This window comes from Anas platyrhynchos, chromosome Z, assembly GCF_047663525.1.
Source record: "Anas platyrhynchos isolate ZD024472 breed Pekin duck chromosome Z, IASCAAS_PekinDuck_T2T, whole genome shotgun sequence".
Taxonomy (NCBI): domain Eukaryota; kingdom Metazoa; phylum Chordata; class Aves; order Anseriformes; family Anatidae; genus Anas; species Anas platyrhynchos.
The window spans coordinates 66,200,520-66,226,976 of record NC_092621.1 but is presented as its reverse complement, the minus strand read 5'-3'; the positions used below and the strand labels follow the sequence as shown (position 1 = coordinate 66,226,976).

Below are 26,457 nucleotides of genomic sequence, written 5' to 3'. Positions count from 1 at the left end.
TATGATACAATTGACTTCTTCCTTGAAATTCAGATTTTAGAAACTATGGGAAATGTTGGTCTTGTTATGTATTTGTTCAGTTGTGGTGTTGTTTTTTTTTCTTTTTTCTCAACTTGGGCAAGTGAAATAGCAAGTTTGTCTTGTGGAGGCCAAGACAAAGACCACTTAGACAGCTAGGATCAAGATCTCTAGGATAGGTCAAAAGGTAATTTAATTTCTTCCTTATGCACTTTAAGAAAAGACTGATGGAGGAGTACTTTTCCTGGAGAAAAGGTACACCAGAAAAGGTAATGAAGAACATGAATTCTTTCTTACTCAATTGTGTCTAATTTCTGAACTGTTTTCTTTTCATGCTGTCTGGAAGTACACAAAAAGAGGCTGTATATATGGCTCTGTGTATTCATGCTCTTCTATCACTTTCTGCACCTCTCTGGGTTCCTCTGTCTTCATTATTCATTTCTGTTTCCATTTCTATTTAAAACCAGCACCTAGCAGGTAGGGCTTATTAACTGGATTGCATCCATTTGTCAGTCACTGTCTTCAGTGGGAACGCTGTAAGAATATAGTATATCCTTCCTGGCTTCTTTGGTTGCATGCAGTCTTGCTGGCCCCAGCTCCTGCTGGAAGAAGGGAGGCTTAGCTGAAAATAAGGCAGCTTTCTGCTAGGTGTGCATAGCGTCCCCTTCTGGCAGGCAATGCTGTTTTTCTCCAATTTTAGCAAAAACAGTTCATCTGGCAACGAAGGCTATTGGCAGCGGTTGTGAATACCAAGGATAGTAATTCAAAACTGAAGATAGTTCCAGCCAACACAGGACTGCTTGGAAATATGTTAACCCTGAAATTGCATGTGGTTGTTATTTTAATATTAGAAAAGCAGCGTGGAACAAATTGCCAGTACAAAGTGAAATTACAGATTGTACTATTCCGAGTGAACATTGACATTAATAACCAAAAGATGTTTGAGGAGAAAAGAATATTCAAATAATGATAATTTTGGCCTCATCATGCTATCATGCTTTCTGCACTGAATAATATAGTGAGGTTGTTTTTTTTTTCCTTTTGTGTAGCTTTTTTTTTTTTTTGAATCCTTGTAATTGTAGTTTACTTTCATAATACCTACTACTTTTGAAATTGTCACAAGATTACAGACTTGCTAACTTTTTTTGTATGTATGGTGAAAACAACATTTCTCCCCGAATGTGGCTACTGAATCAGATGGGAACCTCCAAAATTAAACAATTCATTTAATCTAATTGACTAAACAAAATGCCAAGTTCACAGTGTTCATCTCTGTAGACTGATGTAATTGCTGGCATTTGACTTGCATACCTCTTGAAATATTAAATTAGTTTATAAACGTGGCAGAAAAGAGCAGCCTATACTTGCCAAATAAAGTTTGGGTTTTTTACAACAGCTTAAACAAACGAACTATGTTAACTCTTTTTTTGGGAAGTTGGTTTTAAGCTTTGTTTTATTATTAAACTGTATGACTAAGTATCTTTCCCTCAGCTTCATTCTCTGCTTTTAAGAGAGCTTGTAAAGGATATCAGATTAAGGATATTTAGCTAGAGGAAAGTATCCATTTGGACAAAACTGTGTTTACAGTAATATTGTGTAGTTTTATTTGATGAGGATTTTAATAACTTTATTTTTCTAGACAACATTATAAACAGAAAACTTGATTTTTTTATTTTTAGTGTGAAACTTAGTAGATAAAAACTTGCAGGTTGACATTGAATTTCACTTGGATCTAAACTGAGACAGCAATACTGTAGACATTTAGTAATGTTTAAAATTGGTGCCAGCAAAAACCTGACACCAGTGTAGTTTACAGAAAGAACAATTGCTAGACAAGTTCCACTTGAAATACATTCTTACATTCCCAATGAGTAAATGTAATTTCAGAGTGCATTTTTTTTAACAGGTTAGTGACAGTTAGTTCCTATCAAGATTGAATGACATGTATTCATCTAAACAAAGACTGCTGTGCAGCTTTTGATTTTTTGGGAAGTTCTATTCCACTCTGAAAATTTCCTCTAGTGACTGCTTTTGTTTTGTTATTTTAAAATACAATTAAGTTCTATTGTTTTTCTTAATCTGTACTGTGGTATTCTTGCCCATGTTGTTACTAATACAACAAAACTGAAAATTAATTATTTCAAGGAAGATTTTTTTATAAAAGTCATATGTTGAATAAAAGGCAAGTTAGAACAACATTAAATTCCTTTAAAAAAAAATAAAGCAATTGATGAAAGTTGCGAAGTTATATTAAAAACATAATAGTTTCTTGACTGCATACTTTAGGAAAATTAACAACTGTAGAGCACTTTCTTTTTATACTGTTCTTCCTCTTTGTAATACAGCATCTAGATTTTTGATAAGTGAAAAATACCATAATCACTATAGGACATAATAACAATCTTCAACAGTAATGACACAGGAGAATGTATTTAAATTATAATTCACTTAATTTGTCTACAATTAGAGAGAAAATGTCTTCATTTTTACTGTATGAAACCCTTGGTTTCAGTGTGTGATGATATAGTATCAAGTCATCCACTCAGGTTGCCGGGAAAAGCCTTTTTGGCTAGACTGGTAGACCAAAAAATGTTCCATGAGATCTCTTTCTATTGTGGTTTTGCTTTCTTGTAGCTGTTTGTTCTTCATGACACAGGTATTTACAGTAAAACCCGACTTCTGCGGAAAACTAAATCTATATATCCACATACTTCCAATTTCTGTCAGACTATGTTGCCTGTAAGTTTTGCAGAAGTTTAACTGGTGGAGTCATTTATTAAAATATGAAGTCGCTCCTGAAAACATGCAAACTTCCAAAAGAGTATTTATTCAAACAATATCAGTAAATGTTCTTAAGATTGATAGTATAAAAACAGTTTAATAGTGAGAAGTTCATGCAACAGAGCATTGCCATCTGAGAAGACATTTCTGCCCTCATTGCAGTGTGACCTGTAATTTTCATTTATTAAAAAAATAATAATAATAAAATTAGTAACATGCTGCTTTATTTGTCTTGCTTATATGAACTTTGAGTGCACATATGCCTCAATGTTTGGTCCCTACTCTGACAGTGTCTTAGATTATACTAGATGAAAGTGATTGGGAATCGATCCTTCCACTTTCACCCCATAGTGGTTAATTATTGTACTTTACAGTCTCTGTTAATAGGCAGTAGGATATTGTGCATTTGTATAATCTTGACGTGCTTACATCAAGTCTGCCAGTGAGTCACCGAAGAGACCAAGGCTGTGACTCCTAAACTGACTCCCCTCACTTTCTCTATCTGAGAAGTGCAGGCTCTAGAGTAAATGTGCATAAACATTGAAAATCCTGAGTGTCGCCTTGTCAGGAAGAGCAGCCAGTCACCCAGAGTAAGGCAGAGAGATACTGAACCCTAGTGTATCTTGTCTTTCCTTTCTTTACACTTCATAAATCTGTAATTGCCTTTGTCTGTTTACAAATAAGTGCTTTTAATTGCATTTTATTTAAACCTAGCATGAACTGAGACGCAACAAGGCCTTCCTTTCTCCAACATGTATGAAGGGTTTCTGCAAACTAGGCTACCTGAAGTGCTGGATCTGCCCAGCTCCTAGGTGTGGTAGCATGAATACCCGTTTCAGCTGCATGGGCTGGTGGGGGAGCTGACACTTCTAGGATTGGCAAGCTTGTTTTTACCAAATGACTGTTTAAAAAAAAAAAAAACAAAAACTAAAACAAACAAAAAAAAAAAAAAAAAAAAAACACTTTTTAGCTTATAGAATATAAAGATGTTTAGATACTTCTGAAGGGCAGCTATTCTGAATGAGTGACTTGGAAGCTGATATACCTTAATTTTCTGGGTGTCAGTTAAATTTGGACCTGTGGCAGGGATGGTCTTGACAGTGCCATCATAGACTCCATGTGTATCAATCTACCTCCAGTGAGGCTGTTACCAGCTCTTATAGGATTCACACCTTTGGACTTAAAACCTCATACTTCTGCAACAGTAATCTGAAATTTGTTAACTCCAGCATAGTGCCTTCTTTTCCATGGATATGAAGCATTATAGAAAGTGTCTGTTTGCAATCTGCCGCAACAGAAGATTATGGTAGGTCTTTTTACAATGAAAGAGTGAAATTCTAGATTGAATTTCTGATGGAAAAATTCTGTTTTTTACTTGCCACAATTTCAGAACATGCCATATTTTTAATAGAAACACATGGATGTTAAGACCAGATATTTTTAGTGGCTGCTAGCAATAGAATTTTTAGTACCAAGATACTGGTACTATATTGATTGACTTAGTGGATATCAGCCAATGTTGTTGTCAGTTTGGAATGAAACATTTTAACGATTATCCAATCTCTGTCTTAGTATCAGGTAAAGTAAATGGTGCAGTTGCATCATTCAGGCATTCTAGTGTCATTCAGCTGGAGAAGATAAATGGGTCTTCAGGATTACTTGTGACAGTCAACAAAACAGGAAATAATTCAAACAAGTGTGGGTCTTTAGCCATGAAAAGCTTTACTGCAGAAGTTGCAGTCATAAGTAAGCAGCTTATAACACTCTCTGAATTCACCTAACTTCAAGCTGCAGTTATGGAAATTTGCAACAAATCAGTAGACTTCTCTGGAAGGATTTTATGTAATTTGAATGTAATGGATAAAGATGAGTGTGACCTGGATTGCCTGGATTCCACTGAGGAAAATAATAAAGCCAAATGAAAGATTAAATTTCCAGGAGCCAGAAAGGCTATGGGCTTTTTGTCCAGAATGAGAGTCGTCCTCTTCTGTATGATATTACCAAGACAGACTCTGTATCCCATTTTATTCTTTTCTTAAAAATGGTAGTAGAAAATGAGAAGAAATGCAAAAAAAGAATTACTTAGGTTATGTAAGGACAAATTTTCATCCTGTAATAGAGAAATTTCATTGCACTTAATTACTCAAAAGAGATCTTGGGAAGTGACTTGGTAATAGTTTGTCAGTTCTGGCTGGCAGGTGGCTACCTACCCAGAAGTGCTTTAATTCTGGTCTTTTGGAAAAATTACATAGAAATTTTATAATAATGTAAACATCTCAGTGTAGCATTGATCTTTTTAATAAATTTATTAATAAGCTTAAGCCACACTTAACTAGACAATATTAAATTTTTACTTACCCGCTCAAATTTTCTGTCCTAATGTTCTGCTATGAATATTATCCAAATTCCCTTCTTTTCCCACTTCTTTTCCCATACTATACACGTTGGTTTCAAATCTGATAAAATGGGGGTGAGGAGGATGAGTTTTGGAGGTGGGTTTGTTTTGGGTTTTGTTTTGTTTGTATTTTTAGACAGGCAGAGTTTCATTAATTTTGTTATGATGATCCACTAATGAGACTTAGCAACTCATATGTATAAATATATATATATATATACACATATGTAATGTATGTATATTTAGTTCACAGTTGCTGGCCAAGTATTTGCATTTTCTCAACTGTCAGGAATAAAAAATGGCTTAAGTTAGTGTCACTTTTTCTTCACAATCACCAATTAGAGTATTGCATTTATTGATAACAGGCCTTCACAGTTGAAACAAACCTGTACTCTTACCATGGATTTATGAAAAACATGTAACCTTTTAGGTAAACCACTGTTGATTCACTGTTGATTCACTCTTTGGAATATATTCTACTATGTAGTAGAGTATATATGGTGAGTATATATATACTCACTATACTGTGAGCATATAATCTGTTTTTGTGTAAGTGCTTCACAATGGTGGGATTTTCAGAGTCAAAGGATACTTTTGCTCTGAATGGCTGAAATACAGGACATTTAGAGGCTTAGAAAAGATGACAAACTGTTCGTGACAGGAAACCATGCAGTCATTAGACTGTAGTCATTAGTCATTAGATACAGTCATTAGTCATAGAAAAAAAGGATCTGATAACCTATACTGAAATAAATGTATTTTCTACTAAAGGACCTAAAAAATGGCAGGGGACAACAAAATGAGACTAAATGCAAAAGAAAAAGGTAATAAACTTAGTTTATGAGAAGGTAGCCGCAAATACCCATTCAAGGGATAATATGTTAAAAGATCTGAGTGCAGTAATGGGTAAGAAACAAACTGTTTCAAGGGTAAAAAAAATGTTAATGTTTTAAAAGATCTAAGTGCAGTAGTAGGCAACAAACTACAGGGGAGTTTTCAACAGAAATATTTGATATTAGGTGCGAGTCTTGTGTTAGATACTTGTATATACCCTGAATCACTTACTTATTTCTTTTTAAAGAAATTTTCTCATTATAAGAAAAAATCATTGTATAAAGATGGGTACATATGGTGAAATTTCATAAGGAAAGGCTTAAAACTTGAACAGTTAAGAACGTATGAAAACATGGTGATAAATATGACAGAATTGATAAAGGTAAAAGGAAAATACTAGTCAAAACAAAATTGAGGTCGCGTACTAGGTATGGTTTTTAACAGAGTGAGGACTTAAACTCCTAAATTGCTTCCACAGGCCACTACTGGCAACTTTTTCTTCTGAGTCATCTAAAATTGCCTTAGACAGCATAGCCGGGAATACATTTTATGTGAATAATCTTGCATTTCTGAGATGTGTCAAAGCCTCATCCGACAGGTTTTGTTGTCTTTCCTGTCTTCTGAAGGCTATTCAAGAAATTACATTACCATTCCCTTTATATTAAAATGTGTATCTTCCTCAGTATCACCTGGATAAAGTGTAATCTGAGCAACCATGACCAGTGTTGGTATGACATTGAATTTTCAGATGCCATTTATGCTTTGCATACTTCTGTGCAATATAGCCTTGTTTTTCTATGCAAGACAGTTCCGGCTTATTTAAATAAACTTCATCATTTATAGGAAAAAAAAAAAAATGCTGTTCTAAATTTCCATGGGTGGTGGAGTGAAATCTCTGCCTGCGGTACTGGCCGTGGAGCTGAGGGGCTGCGCGAGGCTGTCTGGCTGCATGCTGTGTTGTCCCATCTGCACGTTTCACAGCCCAGCCTTTCACTGCCTTGGCCATCCCTGTTTCCATCCCGATCTAACCTTTGCCCACCTGTTACTTCGTTTGTCCCCATTGCTATACCCACACCCAAATTTCAGGCGACTCCAGGTAGCCTTGGCTTTACGTGGTGTAGCTGGTGTGGCTACCCGGGTACTGCCAGCCGTACAAGATGTCCTCCCCTAATGCTCCCCAGTACTCCTTAAGCTTTCTCTGGAGTTTGTCTGTTTTTCACGTAGCTCTCCCTTAAAGATCTGTAAAATCCAGCCGTATTGTCAGCTTCTTGCATTATCTGTCACATCCAGCAATTTTATTATGTCATGTCCAGTAGTTTTTCACATCCTGTTTATTCAGCTTAATCTCGGGCCAAGGCCTAGTCATCTGCCTGCAGCCTTAACAAGGTCCAACTGGCTGACAGGTCCATTTAGCCTGATTTCCCCCCAAAGTGCAGAGCAGCTGCTGGAGCAGCCAGCACGGCCTGGTGCAGGGACTCGGGCTGGTCCTGTGCTGCTGCTCGCTTGCTCCCTGCTCATCTCATCACTGTTGTCCCTGCCAGAGCTCTCAGCCCAGCCCAGGCACCAGGCAGGTGAGACAGTGCTGGTGTGCTTCCCATTGTGTGCACCAGCCTGCAGAGATCCCCACCTTGCTCATGTCCCTGTCTCTGAAAGGGTTTGTGGTAGTTGGTGAGGTAGGGACGGTTTGGAATCTGAACAAAGTGATCTGTTCAGCTTGTCTCTAGTCACCTATTATCTTCTTGGGGATGATCAAAACAAAAATCAGCTATTGGGATCACCATGTCCAACTCGCCTGCATGCTGGCTGCCCTTCCTCGTGTAGGAAAGAGGTGAAACCCATGAGTTATGACAGAAACTACTGACCTCTGGGTGTACAGCCAGCACCGTTCACAACAGCATCCTATCTGGCATCCACTGGTGTGCTGGTGGATGATGGTTATCAGAGCACAACGTAAAGGGCAGCAGGACCAGCATGACTGAGTACGGGCCAGCTACTAGAGTCAGACCGGTATGTAAGCTGCCTGAGCCTACAACGGGAGCAGATGAGGGTCTCCACCTCAGCCACAGAAGCAAGAAATAGCATGTGTCCCAACAGCCAGCTGCAGAGAGGAGACAGGGACAGCACGTGTCCTGCGCACGGATACTGCTGAGACAGGGCGAGTGAGGGTGTCAGTGCATCACCCACCCTGCTGGTAGGGGCCAGCAGAGTGTCTGTATTTTTCCTGCACTGGTTGATGTAGGTTGATCGTACAGGTGCTGGTGTTTGAGAGGGGCTCCAAGGTGCACAGGGCTGGGCTCCAGCAGCAGGGCGGGAGGAATCTATGGGTCTCAGAGATGGGAGGCACTAGCCACTTGCAACAGCCCCTAATAGAAGTGATGGAAGCAGGTAGTAAATGCAAAGGTTCTCTCTGTGAGTTGGGAATTCTTCAGAAGTGTGCACCTCAAAGTTGAGAAGGCTGTGCTGGGAAAAACATCATGGTATTCTCTTTCTGTTCTCCTGTCTGCTGCTGACCATTAATAGAGGCAGAAGAAAGGTCTGTATAGCCGAGTAATTTCACTCATATGGCTACTTTCACAAAAATGAGGTATTGCTGAAGGGCATATAAATCAGAAATGCTTGTTCTGCCTTAAATCTAAGGAAAGTGAAGAAGATGTTTATAAATTCGGGCTTTTTAGGTTCACGGTCTCACTCTGTGTATTAAGCATTTCAGTGAAGCTCCATTCACGACCTCACATTCCAAACTTACTCCTGCTCCATCAATATGTGTGATTCTGCAACGTTAAGCTAGTGAAGATCATATAAATTACGTATTCTTTTTTAATATAAAGAAACAGCTAAATTTAATGAACAGTACTGGGTTCCAGAGCTTCATGCATAGCTCCCAACCAACTATGTGACTGTAAGCATGTCACTTAACTACTGTGTCCTACTTTCACCATCTGTGAAACACTTTGGAAAGTCATGGAAAACTGAATCATAGGTCTTTTCCATCTCTAGATTCTATTAGGTCATGCAGTCTGTCCATCTGCCAGTGTAAGATTGTTTCCTATATTCACCAGTGTTTTTCCAGTCTGGATTCTGCATGCCAAATGATTGGGCTTCCACCGGTACCTCTGGGAGATGATTTTGCAGGCATCTAGGTCTCGTTGTCAGAAAGCTCTTCTGACATTCACAAAAACTGATTTATTTTTTTTTAGTTTCTCCATTTTGTCCTGTTAGCTTATTCTTGCTATTATATGCCTACACATAGTTTTAAGACACGTATTTACACAGTATCTTAAAGACATATGTAAGATGCAACTCTCGGATTTAATATACAGAAGGAACAACAATGTAAGATTTTGAAATTAATGGTATGACTGTCTAATTTCAGGAAGAACCAAGTACATGCACAGACTGCTCTAGAGCTGAGTTAGGAAGAGGATAAAATATAGAAATCTAACAATGAAGTGGGATGTTTAATGGAAATGTTGGAATATTTATCAAGGATGATAAATTAGGGTAATAAAAGAAAGTAAGAAGTAGACACGAAAGTCTTTCCATAATCTTCTTTTAGAGGTGTAAACTATAATGTCTTGCAAAATTTGACTTACATTTGATTGCATTTGATCTTGGCCAGTACATTAATTATTCTGACCTAATAGTTGCAGTAATTGCTTGAATGGGTTTTCAGTTAGTGTCTGTCTTGTCTTAATCTAAGCATAGTATTCAACTGCAGGGGCACACAATCATCTGGACATGCAGCACTTTGTCAAACTTTAATATTTTGCATGTGCATCTCCAGTTTATTTTTTTTTCTTCTTAATTGACCACAAGTGTTGTGATTTGCTGTAATTTAGACTTAAGGCATCTGCTTTCCTGGAGTTTCAGAAATTCAGTGTATGGATAATTTTCTTCAAGTGTTGAAGCCAGCAGCATATAGATACAATCTCGATCTTAATGATAGCTATCAGAATAACTAGTTATCTGTGTTATCTGTGAAATTTTTCAGAACTGTGAATGCGTAAAAGGTATTTGGGCTCAGCATAACAGTAGTTAATTCTTAAGTCTGGGAATGGAAATTGCATGTGTATTACCTTCAGAAAAGAAGGATTTCTATTTTTTATAATTATTTTATTTTACTTTTCAACTTCAGTTTCATCGTCTCAACCTTACATATACACATATGTTGGTCAGTTCTGATGTAACTTCAGAGTCTATGAGAATTGTGGAATTTCATAACCTTTCAAAGCTTTTATGAAGCACAATCAGTACAGACAATTTCTAGAAATAAGATCACCATTCTACATACTTTGCTTTTGAAAATCTCCATTTCCCTTAGTAATATTAGATACAGTCAGATATAAGTTTAAATTTATGTTTAAATTAATTGAAGTTTAAATTAATGTTTTTAAGTAAATGTAGTATTTACATAAACGACAACAAAAAGTCTGTATATAACAAACTGAATTTCTTCCTTTAGTTAATCAACAGGAGATGGTATAAAGTTATAATGTTTATGAGGAACGTAAAACTTAGAAATGTTTAGTGAAGTCTAAAGAATAAATATATCTTTCATCCACAGGAAATAAAGCCAGATCAAGTTACCAAACTTGCACTTGGGAAAGAAATTAACTTTGAAAGTGTCTGCAGAAAGGTAAGACTTGTTGGTCTTGGTTTTCTGCACCTTGTTCCGTGAGTGTGAGAGAGTATGCGAGCTCCTTAGGAAAAGGTGCATATGTGGCTGGGTACCTGCATTTGCGTGCTGTCTTGTGTATGTTATATAAGGTTCTCCCTACAGGCCTTCCTTTTCTAAGGAAGTGTATCCACTAGGACACGTCTACAAAACACTATATAGTTGTTTAGCATGAGTAGCTTGTCATCAGGGCTGGCCAGCTAATCCCTGGTAACTAGAGTTGCATACCAGGAAGCATAGTAGTGTTCTTTCTGTCTTTATAAATAGATTTGTTATGTTTATGTAGTATATACACATGAATCAGTTAATGTAAATAATCAAAGCTTTTAACAACAGTTGCAAATAAGCTCTAAATACTTGTAGAGGCAGAGAGAAGCTTTGTTCACCCATGTGAACAAAACATTAGCCTGAAATAAAAGTGGGATATTAACACCAACGTGGCTCATGAATTTCAATGCAGTGCTTCTCCTGAAACCCACTAATGATGGTATGTTACTAAATATTAACTAACGAGCGTACCTGTAAGGGATGAAATGAAGGCACAGAAGTGTGCAGATGTTCTTTGTAATAAGTAGTTGAGGATGAGAGCAGGCATAACACTCTAAAAGAAAAGTGAAGAAGAGCAGAAATAAGTACCCTTCTAAAAGGTGCTGCAGAAATGATTATACATAGCAATTCTGAATCAAAAAATATCAGTAAATGGAACTGTGTATTTCCACCAGATTCTCCTAAATTCCTATGGGTGGTTTACTGAGGACTGGGAAGAGTCAGAGATCTGAAATCTACATCATGGACAGAAGTTTTCATGTAGAATTGAATCATTTCCTCTATAATGGCATCACTTGTTTGCAATATAACTGTACTATTTCAAAGCACAACCATGTGTAGTGCAGTTCATCCATCAGCATAAAGTGGAGCAGGATTTCACTGAAACAAAATAAAATTAGTGTGCCAGAGAAGAGAAATCTCAGGGTGGATCTCATTAATTTATGTAAATACCCGAAGGGAGGGTGCAAGGAGAATGCAGCCAGGCTCTTGGTGGTTCCCAGTGCCAGGACAAGAGGCAGTGGGCACAAACTGGATCATCAGAGGTTCTGCCTGAACATCAGGAAACACTTTTTGATATGCCAGTGACCGAGCTCTGGCACAGGTTGTCCACTTAGGCTCTAGAGTCTCTCACCTTGGAGATCTTCAAAAGCCACCTGGATGTGGTCCTGGGCACCCTGCTTGGGGTGGCCCTGCTGGAGCAGGGGCAGGACCTGGTGCCTCCGGAGCTCTCTGTAAGCCTCAGCCCTTCTGTGACTGTGTGATAGTATAGTACACTTCATATCATAGGAATTCAGTATTTTTGGAGCAGTGTTTGGATGGAAGTGTCTTATGTTTTTGCTTCTCTTAATGATGGAAGAGAGTCAGGAAAGGGCCACAGAGATAATGACAAGGAGCTAAAAGGCAGCATTCTTTTAAAGTTACTTGACCAAGATTTTCCATTCTGAATGTGAGCTACTTATTGGTTACTATGGTGTCAGAAATGGTGCAGATGTGAAAAGATTCATGATAGAGAGGACACGTGGAGAGGGACTTTAAAGAGGGTGCTAAAATTCAAACAATAAAACATTTTGTCATTTAATACTGTAGAAGATTCTCTGCCAAGAGTTCAAATGCATCAAGCTTGTGCTGATTACATTCTCAAAAGGTGTAGAAGCCTCCAGATGAAATAAAAGAGTTTTAAAAGAGTTTACAGGTTTATAGTTGGAATTTTATTGTCTAAGAGGATAATTCTATTGCCAAGAATGTAACAAGAGGTATTGTTAATCTTACTAATTTATTTTGTGTATTCATTGCTTTTCCTAGTATTTCCTCAGATGTAAGCAGAGGGGAAAAGTGTAAGAGAAGTCTGTGAAATTGTCCTAGCCCTGAGTATACATATTCTTCCAAAATAATAGGATTCATGTTTTCATAGTCCTGGTTGACTGCTTTCTAAATGTATTTAAAATAGACTTTCATTTAGCAGGAATTGTTGAAAACAGATAATACAGGTGTCCTCATGGCATTGTTTTGGTTTTTAAGATCTTTTGTTATTTGTGTCACTTTCTGCGGCTGGTAATGTTTTGTGGTTGTGGGAAAGTCTGTTCGTCTTGTGCTTTGTGGATAACAGGTCTCCTGTTTCAAAACAAGTGTTTGTATGGTTGCTGATGCTCTTTTAAACCTCTGGGGCGGCGGGGTTATCCTTAGCATTGCAGCACTGTTGATAAGTGGTAGCTTAGCCATCTTAACTTCGCTGGTTGGCCATAGCATATCCCCAGCTAAAGAATGTATCCCTCGCATGCTTTAGCAGAAGTTAATTTTCCAATGTATTATTCCTTCTTTTCCCACAGTTAGTTAGAAATAATAAAATTTGGGGAAAAAAATCTATATCAATATTCTGTAGGTCACATGAAATGTCGAACACACTGTTTACCTTTTCATTAACTCGAATTTCGAAATATTTGAAGCAAAACATCCTGTGGCTGTTTTCATTTTCCGAATAGGTTTGTTTTCATTGATAAAAGGCAATCTGCTTTTAATTCACTGTGGAATGCTGAATATTAGTTTTGCATAGTGGACTTGTAGTCAAGATACTTGTTTCATTCCTTCTGCCCACTGAGATTTTATGTTCTATTACTATGTTTTCCCATATATTTTTCAGAATAAGATAAGCATACTTTTCTATTTAGAAAGAGTTTACATAGATATCAGTGAAGTACAATAAAATTGTGCCATTTAGCAAGTGACACTGTAACTGCAGTTTTTATGATTTAGCTGTCAAGATTGTTATACTGATGGTTCCTGATAAGCAAATCAAAATTATAGTTGAGGAGTGAGTTGGCAATTCACCAGCCACATGACACTAGACTTTTTCTGTTTTACATTAATAAAAATGTCATAGGGCTGGCCATGTTAATGTAAGACAGGAAGCAGTGGGTGAGCAGTCATTTGTGCACCTCTGATGAAACTTTCAAAGCCCGTTTTTAATATTGCTGCAGCTGGCACCATTACTGTTAACAGGTGATAAAGTCTGTTGTAAAGATTGTAATAAATGTTGCCATGTGACTTCAACTGTATATAGTTGGTGCTTAGATACAGCTGTTGAAAAATGAAAGCTATTTTCTAGGTTTTGAATGAGTTTTGTGCACTTTTTGTATGCAGTTGTGTACTGTCAGCAATGAATGTTTTTGCTAGTCATTAAAATTGAAAAACGTGCCAGTTCTGTTGTCTATTTTTTTTTTTCTTTTAACTTGCCTTCCAACTGGGATACATTTTGAACTGTTCTTTATAGCATGTGTCCCTGAACTGATATGGTAGGCTTGGTTTCTTAGTGGTGTGCTCCAGCACTCCAGAAGTATAAATCAAAAGCTAATCGTAAAAAAAGTTCTTCATTACAAGTAGGGAACTGATTTAGGAGCTAGCAAGGGCCATAACCATTATCTACTGTTAACATAGTTTCGAGGTAAGTTAGATAGGTTAAGATAGTCTGGATAGATAAGTTAATATGCAATCATATTTTTGTGGTATTAGAGACATCATCTGTGTTGTTTCTCCAAAAAAAGAGGACAGTAGTCCATCTATGAGCACCTTCATCGTAACTCCAGTTACTTTTGTTTCCCGTACTGATAACAGATACTAACTTCTTGTAGCACCTCACTTAGTTTTATTTCCAGTACAAACTTGGTATATAGAACATGAAAAAAAAAAAAATGCTGTGTTTTAAACAGTGAGAATTACAGAATCCTACGGCAGCATAATGGAACTCTCTTCTCCAGGCAAAGATCTGAAATGTCATACTGCCTTAAATCAAAATATTCTTATTTTTTCCTAAATAATCTACATGCTTCAAAATTCATTAACTTTCAGATTTTTAGGGGAAAACGTGAAATTGAAAATGCAAAGGACCTGATGAACTTTTCCTTTAGTAAAGAATGGAGCACCAGTATACATTACTATGGCAGCTTAAACTGAGCACATGATTAGTATCTTAGTAGGCAGGTCAATCTGCAGATGATAAATGTATGTCCTCTGTTTTTTGCTCCTAGATACATAACATTAGTAACAGAGGTTTTCTTTTCTGCACTGAGCTCTCATGTGTGGTCCTTGGAACCACCTTTTCCTACTAAATCCTGTATTTTCACCTTCTCCTCCAGTCTTCTCATGTCTGAAGTATGCAGATGCTTGTCTGAAAAGAGGATTCTGTGCAGCAAACTTGAAGTTTATAATGATCACCAAAGCTTGGTGCCATGGCATATTCTTCTGCATCTCAGCATTACTGAAAAGCTTGCTGCAATTTCCAGGGATGTTGAGAAATTTCTTCTAGTCCAGAAATGTAATCCATTACTAGGCCTTAGAAGCTTTTTTGTTAATGTAAGGCCTGGTCAGCTTATTTTGGATTGCTTCGTGTTCAGCGACCAGCTTTGTCTTGTTTGGAATTTAGATGGAATTCTAAGGCTTTAGGAACAGGATCTCAGGCAGCTTATGCATGGCCATAGGCAGATACGTGCCAGGATTTGACCGTGCAGCCTGGTGCACACTAAGATTTTTGAGAACAGCTGTACTTAGCATATGATTTTGGAGGGATGACATTAGTGCTGTTTAGCTTTAGGTCCGTCAGTTTTTAATGGATGCTTAAAGGTTTTTATGCTACAGTTCTGGGGGTTATTTTGGGGGTGAGTGAAATTAATATCCATGGCTCATACAAATCTGGGATTTAAGAACTAGCTAAAATATTAACAGCAATAATAAAAGATTTTCTGTAATTTATCAAATGAAAATACTGTTACTTCACACTTGAGAAGAGACTACTCCACCTACCAAGCTCCTCCATGAACTCACTGGATTGCAAGTGCAGGACTGAAGAAGTCGAGCAAGAAGAGTATGAGAACAAGATAGAAAGGTGTATGGGCAAAAAGAACTGAAAGGAGCAAAGGATAAAGTTACAGGACTGATGGTGTATCACCATTATTTATTTCAAAGAAACCGTTTACATCGCAATATTAAAATAGCAATTCTGAGATTCATATCCTTCTTTTTAAACTATTATTTGAACTTCTTATATTCACAACTCTGTCATCAACAAGCAAAAAAAAAAAAAAAGAGCAAGGATAGGGTAGTCACAGAGCTTGTGTTGCTTTAAGTCGTTCTTCATATATTTACAATGAAAATGCATTTCACACCAATAGTTTGTTAAAAGCATTTTGTGAAAGGATGCCAACTTTGAGGCATTTGAGTATCACACTCAGTAAGCAATTATTTGGAGCATCAGGTTCCCCAGAGTATAGCACTAACTGGAAGTCTTAGGTCAGAAGACATGAACAAGACATGGTTACACAAACATAATATTTACTCTTACGAATAAACTTGTTTTTTAAAATGTAAATTTATTAAGGAAATTTTATATTTGATACTTCTAGTACTTTTTAATTTTATAATGGGGAAAGAAAGGAAGATGGTGTTTTTGAATCACACAATTTTGATTAAACAGCAGCATCCAAGGAGAAATGCTGGTATCTGTATTTTCTAACTTTGAAAACCATAATGGTTTCTATTTTAGTTGACGTTCCTAAATGTACACTTTGTGATTCTGGCTTTACTTTATTTTGAAAATGTACTTTCTAATGGAAAATATATTAAAGAGAAAAAAAAAAAAAAAAAAGAACACTCAGTATTCTCTGTGGATTTAATCTGAGGAAATACATTAAATCATAAAAGGAGCCTGATGCAAAGTCCCTTGCAGTTTAATTGAAGACTTTCCATTAACTTCAAAGGCTTTGGATCAAGCAGAGAATAGTTGCTGTCTTTCGTTTGGGCTTTGGGGGATTTTTCCACAATCCCCTGCCTTCCCTCCCTTCCAAGGCCCCCCTGAAGAATTCTCCTGGCTACAAAAACATTCTGATTAGGATAGATTCTATTATTGATATAAAACTTCTGTTTCTGTTGCTAGTACCTTTAGTAGTTATGTTGCAGCATAACTAGATAATTACTTATGTGGATTTTTAACATTCTTTGCTTATGAAAATATTTTTTTTGCAATCCATAGACCATAGGGAAAGAACTACTGTATGAATCAGTCTTTTGTGTAATAGTGGGGTTACAGTCCATCAGCTTTGTACAATACACGCGCTTATCATTACGTCTTTGCACTGAGCTGTTTTGTGGCCTGATTTTAGAAATGTTGGGTAGAACAGCTGCTTTTCTTGTGGGGCCCATGATTTTTTTTTAACCTAAATTCAGGTTGTTGATACTCTCCTTAAATTAGGAATTATGTATAGATACTCAGTGCATAATTATAATATGTTTATGATCTTTAATGATCGTCTGTCAGTACTCTTAATAATATCCATCTCCTTTTTCATTGTTTGTAACAATGATTGGGAACATTACTGTCAAAACAGATTTATGTGCCCAGATTTGTTACCCTTATTTAAATTTGCATCAGAATGAATATGTATTACCTTGTATGTACAATGATGTTTCCCTGCCCCAGCAGTGTTTATTATGAGAGTAGTAAAAAATACTTTTCACAGAATCCCCACATGATAAGACATCGTGTTGAGTTCCTTTCCTTTCAGTATGGAAGTAAAGACAATGATTTGCATATCAGACACTAGATATGCTTTTCTTTATGTAATGGTTGCATCTGTCAGCATGATACATGTTTTTGGAAACGTGTTGCATTGATTTTGTAGCACAATTTCCTGTAACACGGACTAATAGGATTGGATTAATGCTGGGAATCAGTGTTGCAGTGTTGGATTCCTTTTGTCTTGAGTATTTTGATTCTGTTTGAATGGAAGTTAAACTGAATGTATGAAACCACTGTTTCCTGCGAATTTTCCATGTCAAACACCAGATGTTAACTTTAACAGGAATGTCTGTGGTCTTTCTAACACTACTGATGAAGTGAAGAATTTTGCATTCAGCGATGAATATCACATTCAGGCGTAAATACTTTCTCTGTGTGACTGATTGTTGGTTGGTTGGCTTTTTTTTTTTTTCCTGAAGGCTTCTCGTCTTCCAAAATTGATCATTTGAACTGTGAGCTGTTTAGCATGTCTTTTATACATATAAATAACATATGAGCATATGTGTATACATAAAAACAAAAGATATGCTAAGCTGCATGTGTATCCTTTGTGCAGTCCATGAAACTTTAGTCTAGAACCCATCACTGCAGCTGCAACTGAAGTTCTATGTCAGAATAAAACGTATAAAAAGTATTAAGAAGTCTGTCAATTTTCTGACAAATCCTTCTCCATTCTTGGGCTGCCACCCGTGTGCCTCAGTATGGTCACTATTTGTGAGCAAAGATTTAGGCAAGACTGAACTTAAAATCATCTTCAGCACCAGAGTAGCATATGCGGTGATCTCAGTTTAGTTACAGCCTGCATCTGTCCATCCTCGAAAGAATACTTTTAAAGTTCAGTGTTGAAATACACTACTAGCAGCTTTGACAGCTTTTCATGGGGGTAGCACATGTATCTCTGACATGAAAAGGCTGTCTCCTGTCAGGTTTTAAATCACTAAGCCAAGGATCTGTTAAAATGTATTCCTGTCCTTAGTTAAGCTCAATATCAAAATTGATGTCCTTTCTTTAGATTGGAATAAGTTCATTTCAACTATTTCAGCTTTCTGTCCACCAGAACCCCCAGGTCCTTCTCTGCAGGACTGCTCTCAGTGAGTTCTCCCAGTCTGTGTTCGTGCCCAGGTGCAGCACCTTGCACCTGGACTTGTTGAACCTGTGTTGGGACCATGTCAATGGCTTTGCAGAATTCCAAGCAGATGACATTGGTTGATCATCCCTTGTTAACTGAGGCAGTCAGTCTATCATAGAAGGCCACCAGAGTGGTCAGGCACGACTTGTCCTTGGTGAAGCTGTGCTGGCTGTCTCAGATCACCTTGTCTTGCACGTGCCTTGTCATTGCTTCCAGGATGACCTGTTTCATGGTCTTCCCAGCCACAGAGGTGAGGATCACCGGTCTGTAGTTCCCTGGGTCCTCCTTTCTACCCTTCTTAAAAATGGGAATAATGTTTCCCTTTTTTTGTCATCACATATTTAATGGATATCCTCCTTGAAGTCTTTAAGGTTATTAATGAAAGGTGCTGTCTTTACAGGGATGATGGGGCAGTCTGTACATGCATGAGAGTAGAACTGTGTTGTGAATAATTGTTTTTAGTGTAATAGCATAAAAATGTAACAGGAAAACAGAAGCACTAAGAAGTCCTGAAAATGGAAGTTACAACTGTAATAAAAGTTTGGTACTAGTAATGTCCTACAACTTACACTTAGAATGATGATTGCAAATAGAAAACCATAAACTAGGTTATAGAAACTACAAATTTAAGACCGCTAGTAATAGTGAGACATTTCAGTTACCTTTAATTCATCTATTTAATTCATTAGTTCTGGGTCTGGCAGGATCATAGAGCAGATCCTTCTGGAAACTACTAAGGCACATGGAAAAAAGGAGGTGAAGGGTGACAGCCAACATGGATACACTAAGGGCAGATGGTGCCTGACAAATGTGGAGGCCTTCTCTGACAGGGTTACAGCATTGGTGGGTAGGGGAACAGCAGGTTATGTCATCTACCTCAACCTGTGTAAAGCATTTGACACAGTGCCACATTATATCCTTGTCTCTAGATTGGAGAGACATGGATTTGATGGATGGACCACTTGGTGGGTAAGGAATTGGCTGGATGGTCGCACTCAGAGAGCTGCAGTCAACAGCTCAATGTCCAGGTGGAGATCAGTGACGAGTGGTGTTCCTCAGCAGCTGGTATTAGGACGGGCACTGTTGAACACCTTTGTCAGTGGCATGGACAGTGGGATTGAGTGCACCCTCAGCAGGTTTGCCAATGCCACCGAGCTGTGTGCTGTGGTTGACGTGCTGGCAGGAAGAGATGCCATCCAGAGAGACATGGATGAGAGGTGGGCCTGGGTGAACCTCATGAAGTTGAACAAGGCTGAGCACAAGGTCCTGCACCTGGGTCAAGGCAGTCCTAAGCACAGATACAGGCTGGGCAGAGAATGGATTGAGAGCAGCCCAGAGGAGAAGGGCCTGGGCATGATGGTGGATGAGAAGCTTGACATGAGCTGTCAACGGGTGCTTGCAGCCCAGAAAGCCAACTGTGCCCTGGGCTGCACCAAAAAGCAGAGTGGCCAGCAGGGTGTGAGGGCGGGGATTCTCCTCCTCTGCTCTGCTCTTGTGAGACCCCACCTGGAGCACAATGTTCAGCTCTGGGGCCCCAGCACGAGAAGGATATGGGCATGTTGAAGTGAGTCCAGAGGACGGCCATGAAGATCATCAAAGGCCTGGAGCACCTCTCCTACAAATAAAGGCTGAGAGAGCTATGATTGTCCAGCCTGAAGAAGAGAAGATTCCAGGGAGACCTTATACTGGCCTTCCAGTACCTAAAGGGGGCCTACAGGAAAGCTGGGGAGAGACTCTTTGTCAGGAAGTGTGATGATAGGACAAAGAAGAACATCTTTAAACTTAAAAAGCATAGATTTGTATTAGATATTAGGAAGAAATTCTTCACCCAGAGGGTGGTGAGGCCCTGGCACAGGCTGCCCAGAGAAGCTGTGGATGCCCCATCCCTGGAGGTGTTCAAGGCCAGGCTGGATGGGGCCTTGGGCAACCTGGGCTGGCAGGAGGTGTCCCTGCCCATGGCAGAGGGGCTGGAACAATACGGTCTTGTAGGTCCCTTTCAGCCCAAACGAATCTGTGATTCTGTCATAGAGATCATAGAATGGCTTGGGTTGGAAGGGGCCTCCTTCCAGTATGATTTGGTTACTAAAGACAGTCTCTAAATTGCATCCTTTATGTAGCCATAGGGAAGGTAATAATTTTTTCAACTTCATCCACATGAAGGGGCAGGGAGGAGGATGCGTTCCACCAGATGAGGAAGCCCTGTCTGGCCGTCAGTCTGTTCTAAACACTGGCACCCACCGATCAATTTCAACCGAGATTACCTGACATGATTTTAGAAGCTCATAGTTCCAACAGGTTATTCCTCTGTGTGACAGCTCTTACCTGAGTAGGAGTGAGAAACCCAAATCAGTGGGGAGGGAAAGGTGGCCACAGTTCATCACCTCTTTATCTTGTTTTGAAAAACACCACAGAGGGTGTGCAAGAAGAGAAGATGTGAGGTGGAACGTACATGAGTTGTCATCTTCCATTGTTCCTGTTGCTTACAGAACCTACTGTGTTAAGATGAGTTTGATGCTATTTAAAAAACAAGTATGATTACATTAAAGACTGACAGCTACTAACCTATTTCAAATTGAAAAAGTTCTTTCTATATATATGCTTTGTGGTGTAACCCAGAATTGTGTTACAAAATTAGAATAGAATAAATGACATTTCTGATATTTCTAAAAATGAAAAACAGCTGCTGCTGTCCTTTGCTCTTTTTATTTGTGTATATGAAACTATCAGTTCCTTGTTATATATCATAGAGAAATAAAATGCAAAACCGTTCCTACTTGTTCCCTCCTTCCTATCCAGGTCATTTTTAAAGTCTTGCAATTTAAAACTAAGGAATTAACAGTTACAAAAAAATGTTTTTAAAAAAAAAAAAAAAAAAAGTTATGAAATTTCAGATTCTTTAAGCTCAGTATGAGGCTGTAACACTGGAAAACCATATCAAAAATCCTGAAGACATTATTGCTTGAAAGTTTTAATACCTGCCTGTATAATTGGAAAAATAAGTCTTTCTTGAGTTATTGGAATTCTGTTTAAGGAAACAACTTGTCTCTTCAGATGTCAGTGAATGTAGGTACATTTAAAAGTCTTGGTTAGGTAAAATGAGAGCATAGGTTTAGAGCATATTGCCCCTCTATGGCAAGATTATGGAGTAAGAGAATGTATGGGAAATGTGATGTAACCAGTTACTTACTGAAAGTGTAACAGCATTACATTTGAAGGATGATGGTGTAGTTTTTCTTGGTTTTCCAATACCAATAATTGTGTGATGATTGAAAGGGTTGAGTGATTGCACTTCAGGAACACTCTGCATGCCAAAGTAACAGTAATGTAATGGCCCAGAAGATGCCTGAGAGCCTCTGAGCATAAAGGTGGTTAATCTGTGCACCATATGGTGAACTACCTGCTAGAAAATGTGACCGTTCAGGTTTTCCATTAATTTTACATTCATCATCTGATGATATTCTTAAGTAACAGCAGGGCTTCTATATATATCTGACATGTGTTTATGATTAGAGTGAGTTTCAAATGCATATACTCCCTCAATAGACTTAATGATGGAAAATCTGTATTTTGGTGCCAAGGAATCAGTATGTTTATCTCAGATGTTTAATAGTTTTTCAGTGAACTGAATTTGTGTTTCCATTGTCTTTTTCAGAAAGTGGCTGAAAAACATATAGATTAAAAGAAATCTGTTTTCAATTGTGCACAAAAATTGCAATGTGAGATGCCAAGAAACTCTGTCTTGTTTTGAATAGCATATTCTAATATGGCCTACCCCTGGTTAGTGTGTGCAGGATTTGTGAAGTCTGTAAGTCCTCTGTGCCCCCAGATCCCTGGCCATCGTAGGTTCTGCAGCGGTGCTCTGAACGTAAACACATCTCTCTCTTGAAGTTTTATCTGAGGATGCTGACCTGACAAGTCTTTAGTTGTATATCAGCAAATTCCCTGGTTTTAATGCTTGCGTAGGTGTGAGCAGAATGGTGTAGGGTTTTATTTGTTTGTTTGTTTGTTTGTTTTTGTTTTGTGTTGGTTTTTTTCAGAGATAATTCTTTTAACTGCCTGTGATTTGAAATATACACGATTAAGTCAGAGCTTGTTTTCAACTGTTAGTTTTGAAGCTTTGCATCTGTTTTAAAAGTTTTAAGATCTGAACTGTGTCTACTTTCCCCAGTGGTTCTTTGTTATAAACTCTTGTATGTGCCGCTTTATCAGGCTCCAGCTGACAAGATATGCTTTGAGGTTTGAGCATCTGCCTTGCAGCAGAATATTGTAAGGACATCTCAGGATTACATCCCTAAAAGTTCTGTACAGAGTTCTGTCTCCAAACTGATTTTGTCAGGAGACGGGTGGATATCTCAATTCTGAAGCTTAACAGGATCATCCAAGGTTGAGTACTGTGAGCTTCTTGGCCCATTAAGCAGTTCTAGTAACATAGAGCTCATCCTTGTACGCTGCCAATTTGTTTGCTCCCATCTGCTTCCACTCTTTGAGTCTTTGGACATGCCCATGATGCACAGTTGGATCTTGGGAACTCAGATGCATGTCTGAGTATTGCTGGTCTACTTTGTGTTTCTGTTGTCTTTTCTATAACAAGCAAGCAAGTGTAAGTAAGCTTTTATTTATTAATTTATTTTGTTTTCCCAAATAGCACTTGTTTCAAATTTCGTTTTGAGACTGGCCAGCTACCTCTCCATTTGGAGTTAGTAGACTGCCTATTTTGAGCCTCTAGACTCTCATTCTAGGTGGCCAATTGCAAGCAAACAATTAGTCGACTTTTCAGGATACTTCACATGCTTGGAAAAATCAGTTGTGGTTTCAGATCTGATATGGAATACTTGTCAAATTAATTTATATATGAACTTCACTCTAAATGTCAATATATTCTCTGAAGAAGTCGGTGTGAATTTTGTAGCAAAGACCTTTCTCTTTGTATTGTTCAGAGCTACTGCCTGTTATCCAAGACACATTTTGTTCCTGTTCCCCCTGAAAAGTACATTTTTTGCTTCAGGGTTTCTATTTCTTCATATTTTGCTTTCCACTTTAGTTTCTCATTATCATTGTCTTTTGCCTGATTTTTTTTCCTTCTCCTGTGGCATCTATTTTACTGTGCTATGTGCCAATATTTTTTATTTTTTTATTCAGTTTGGCAAAACTCAAATACTTTGTACTGATGTAGTGCTTCAATGTTCACATACAAAAATATACAAAATGCATATATTTTATTCCAAAAGCTGCAGGAAAACCATGTAGTCTTTATGCTGTAGTCTTACGTACTTGACTTTAAATTGATATAAGTCAGAATTATAAATACTTAATACTGGTTAATTGTACCGTATGTACACTTCATGTAATTTTGTATTCATTTAGTATATTTCAATTAAAAATATAAGAAGTCTTTGTTAGCAGTCTTTCCAGCTGCTTTCTAATGAAGGTTTGTCGACATCATGCACACATTTGTCCACAGCATAAAATAATGTTCAGCATGATTCTAGGCTTTGTTGAAAGTCAGCGGAGGTTTCACTGGGGTAGACTAACTAACAATAGGTTGAACTGCTGCAATTTAGAGAGGGGAAGGAGGAGCTGACACAATGCTAGCTTTGTGACCTCTTTCACAATCTTAAGAAATTGACTTTTTTCTTCAAAAAATGTGTTAATTGTTTGCGTGGGAGGACAGATTGATGGTATTATAGACATCTTCTTCCTGGCCCTGCAAGAGGTGAAGAGCAAGCAGCATTTGAGTTTCCCCACAATCTTGCTCTTTCAGCTTACATGTAGGGTTTACCCTGTTCACCATGAGGAGATAATTAGGAATCCATGCCTGTTTTATTCTGGATTTCTTGCCCTGACGTTTCTTTATTGAAACAATCATAGGAGCTATTTTATTCATAAAGAGAAGAAGGAAAGAATTAGCAGTAGATTGAATAAATGATTTGGACTTGGCCAGGTCTGGGTTTTATTCCAAGCTCTGCTGTAGAGCACTGTGGTAGTTTGTGATGAAACACTCTTTCTTTTTGACCAATTCCCAACCTGAAAAGTAAGCATTTACCTCACAGTTGTATGGTTGACTAAATTAGTTGTGACAGGTTAATCCAGAGGACTCTTTTGTATTCCAAATAAAGTTGATCTTGAAACACTTGTTCTTAAAGTGCCTTTAAACATTGTTAAATGCATGGACTGTAGGTATTTTTTCATCATGCATACAGCAAAGAACAGCAGGAAGTCCTATTTTGTTTGAGTTTTTGGCATCTTTGGAAACTCATATTTTAAATGAAGAGGTAGAATGATAGAAACAGGTTTATGCTCTGTACTTCTTTTCGATAAGAGACAAAACAAGCTAAATTGGATGTTGATTTGAGGGTAAATAAAGTGAATGGATTGCGGGAGGGAGAATAACTTTGATCCAGGCATACAAGTTAAGTTAGAGGAATGTAAGCAGATCAGCAGTATTTAGAAGGTTTTGATGCTTCTTCCTGAAGCTGGATTCAGAAGTCCGTAGAAGTCAATGTTCGGGTGATAGACAGTGCTACTGCCATCAGTGCAAGATCAGCTGGGTTTTCCACACCTCTGATTTGCATTGTGCATAGTTCTGCGGTGACCAAAAGGTTTGTGCAGTTTGTTGCCATGAGTATTCAACTCCTTACAACATCCTTGTGCTTACAAGAGAAGTAAAATAATTTTTCATATATTTTCATGGTTGAATTATGGCAGTAACAGAAAATGAGGCAAGCCAACATAAATTGTGACAAGTCTTAGGAAGAATAAACAGGTAGTCAAAGGGGACTTCGGGGTTACTGTGTATTTTGGTGGTTTATGAGAAATTGTTCAATTTTTGTCCTGTTTTTCTATTTCAAGACATTGTCATACCGAGGTTTTTACAAAGGCTTTAGATATGTTAAGACATACATTTTACCTTCAACTGGAAAATTTTCAACCCATTTTAAAAATTATACATATATTACAGTTTTAAAAAAAAATAAACTAGCGTGATTTCCTGAAATCCATACAGAATTAATTGCCATAAGAATTTCTCACTTGCCTGAATACTAAGCTCATAGAGCTACTTCTCTAATGATAGCTGTACCATCATTTTGAACTTAGATGGAAAAACAGGAAGACTTGAGTAAAAACTGAGTAAAAATTGAATAAAATCCAACAATTTCTGGTTATCTATTTCCAGTGCAGAATTTGAAACAGTGCTGATGTTTCTGTCCTGTGCATACTGTGTGATGCTTGCTGTTGTTTCTGTATTTAGAAGAGTCACTCTTTTAAACTCTTGCTATGCCCAACAAAGACCTGTTTGTTACATCCTCTATCTGATCCATCTTCCCACTATGAAGACAGGACACAGCCAAACAACCTCAGGAGCTGTAGGGCAGCACCGCTGCCCCAAGTGTGATCAATAACCAGTTGGTTCTCATACCACTATCTTCAGTTGATCTGATGGCCACAAGACACGTACCATATGTCCTGCAGACATAAAGGAAGGGGGAGAACTGACAGCATTTCACAGTCAGAAAGTAACTTTTCTCAATGATCTTTTTCCAAAGCAGTATGAGGTCATGGGATGGACTTGGATGGCAGCCATCATCTAGCACCTTCAGACACCCTGTGACTCCACATTAACTGCATTCCTCCTGCTGTTGTGAAAGACAGCTGTAGCTAGTTAGAGCTCTGGGAACAATATGTGGATTAAGAGGTTTTCTGTTGTTTTTAGCAGAGAGAGAGCTCTTCTACTAATCTGCTACAAAGGGTATTACAATGACATCTTCTTTTGGCCCAGAATTTGGGATTTTTTTATGCTTAACCTGGTTAGCATTCTCTTGTCTTTTTTTTTTTTAACTTATTTTTTTTGTTTGCTTGGTTGGTTGGTTTGGTTTGGTTTGTTTTAATTTCTTTCTTGTTTTCTTTTGAAATCAGGCTGATGTTGCACTTTAGACTGTACTGCCAGTTATTATAGAAACATCAATATGACATGTTTCTAAGTTACTTTTGTGCTGTAGGTTTAGCGATGTACT

General features: G+C 37.9%; 1 protein-coding gene across 3 annotated transcripts in view; it reads left to right on the top strand.

Moving 5' to 3' along the window:
- Positions 1-26,457, top strand: part of SRFBP1 (serum response factor binding protein 1) — a 77,218-nt gene that overhangs the window by 41,794 nt on the left and 8,967 nt on the right. For 2 of the 3 annotated variants that reach the window (XM_038170641.2, XM_027446394.3), the window contains exon 4: positions 10,593-10,664. The exons of the other annotated variant lie outside the window; for it this stretch is intronic. In XM_038170641.2, the coding sequence (XP_038026569.2) occupies positions 10,593-10,664 (72 nt within the window). The remainder of the gene's footprint in view (positions 1-10,592; positions 10,665-26,457) is intronic. 3 annotated transcript variants of the gene reach the window in all.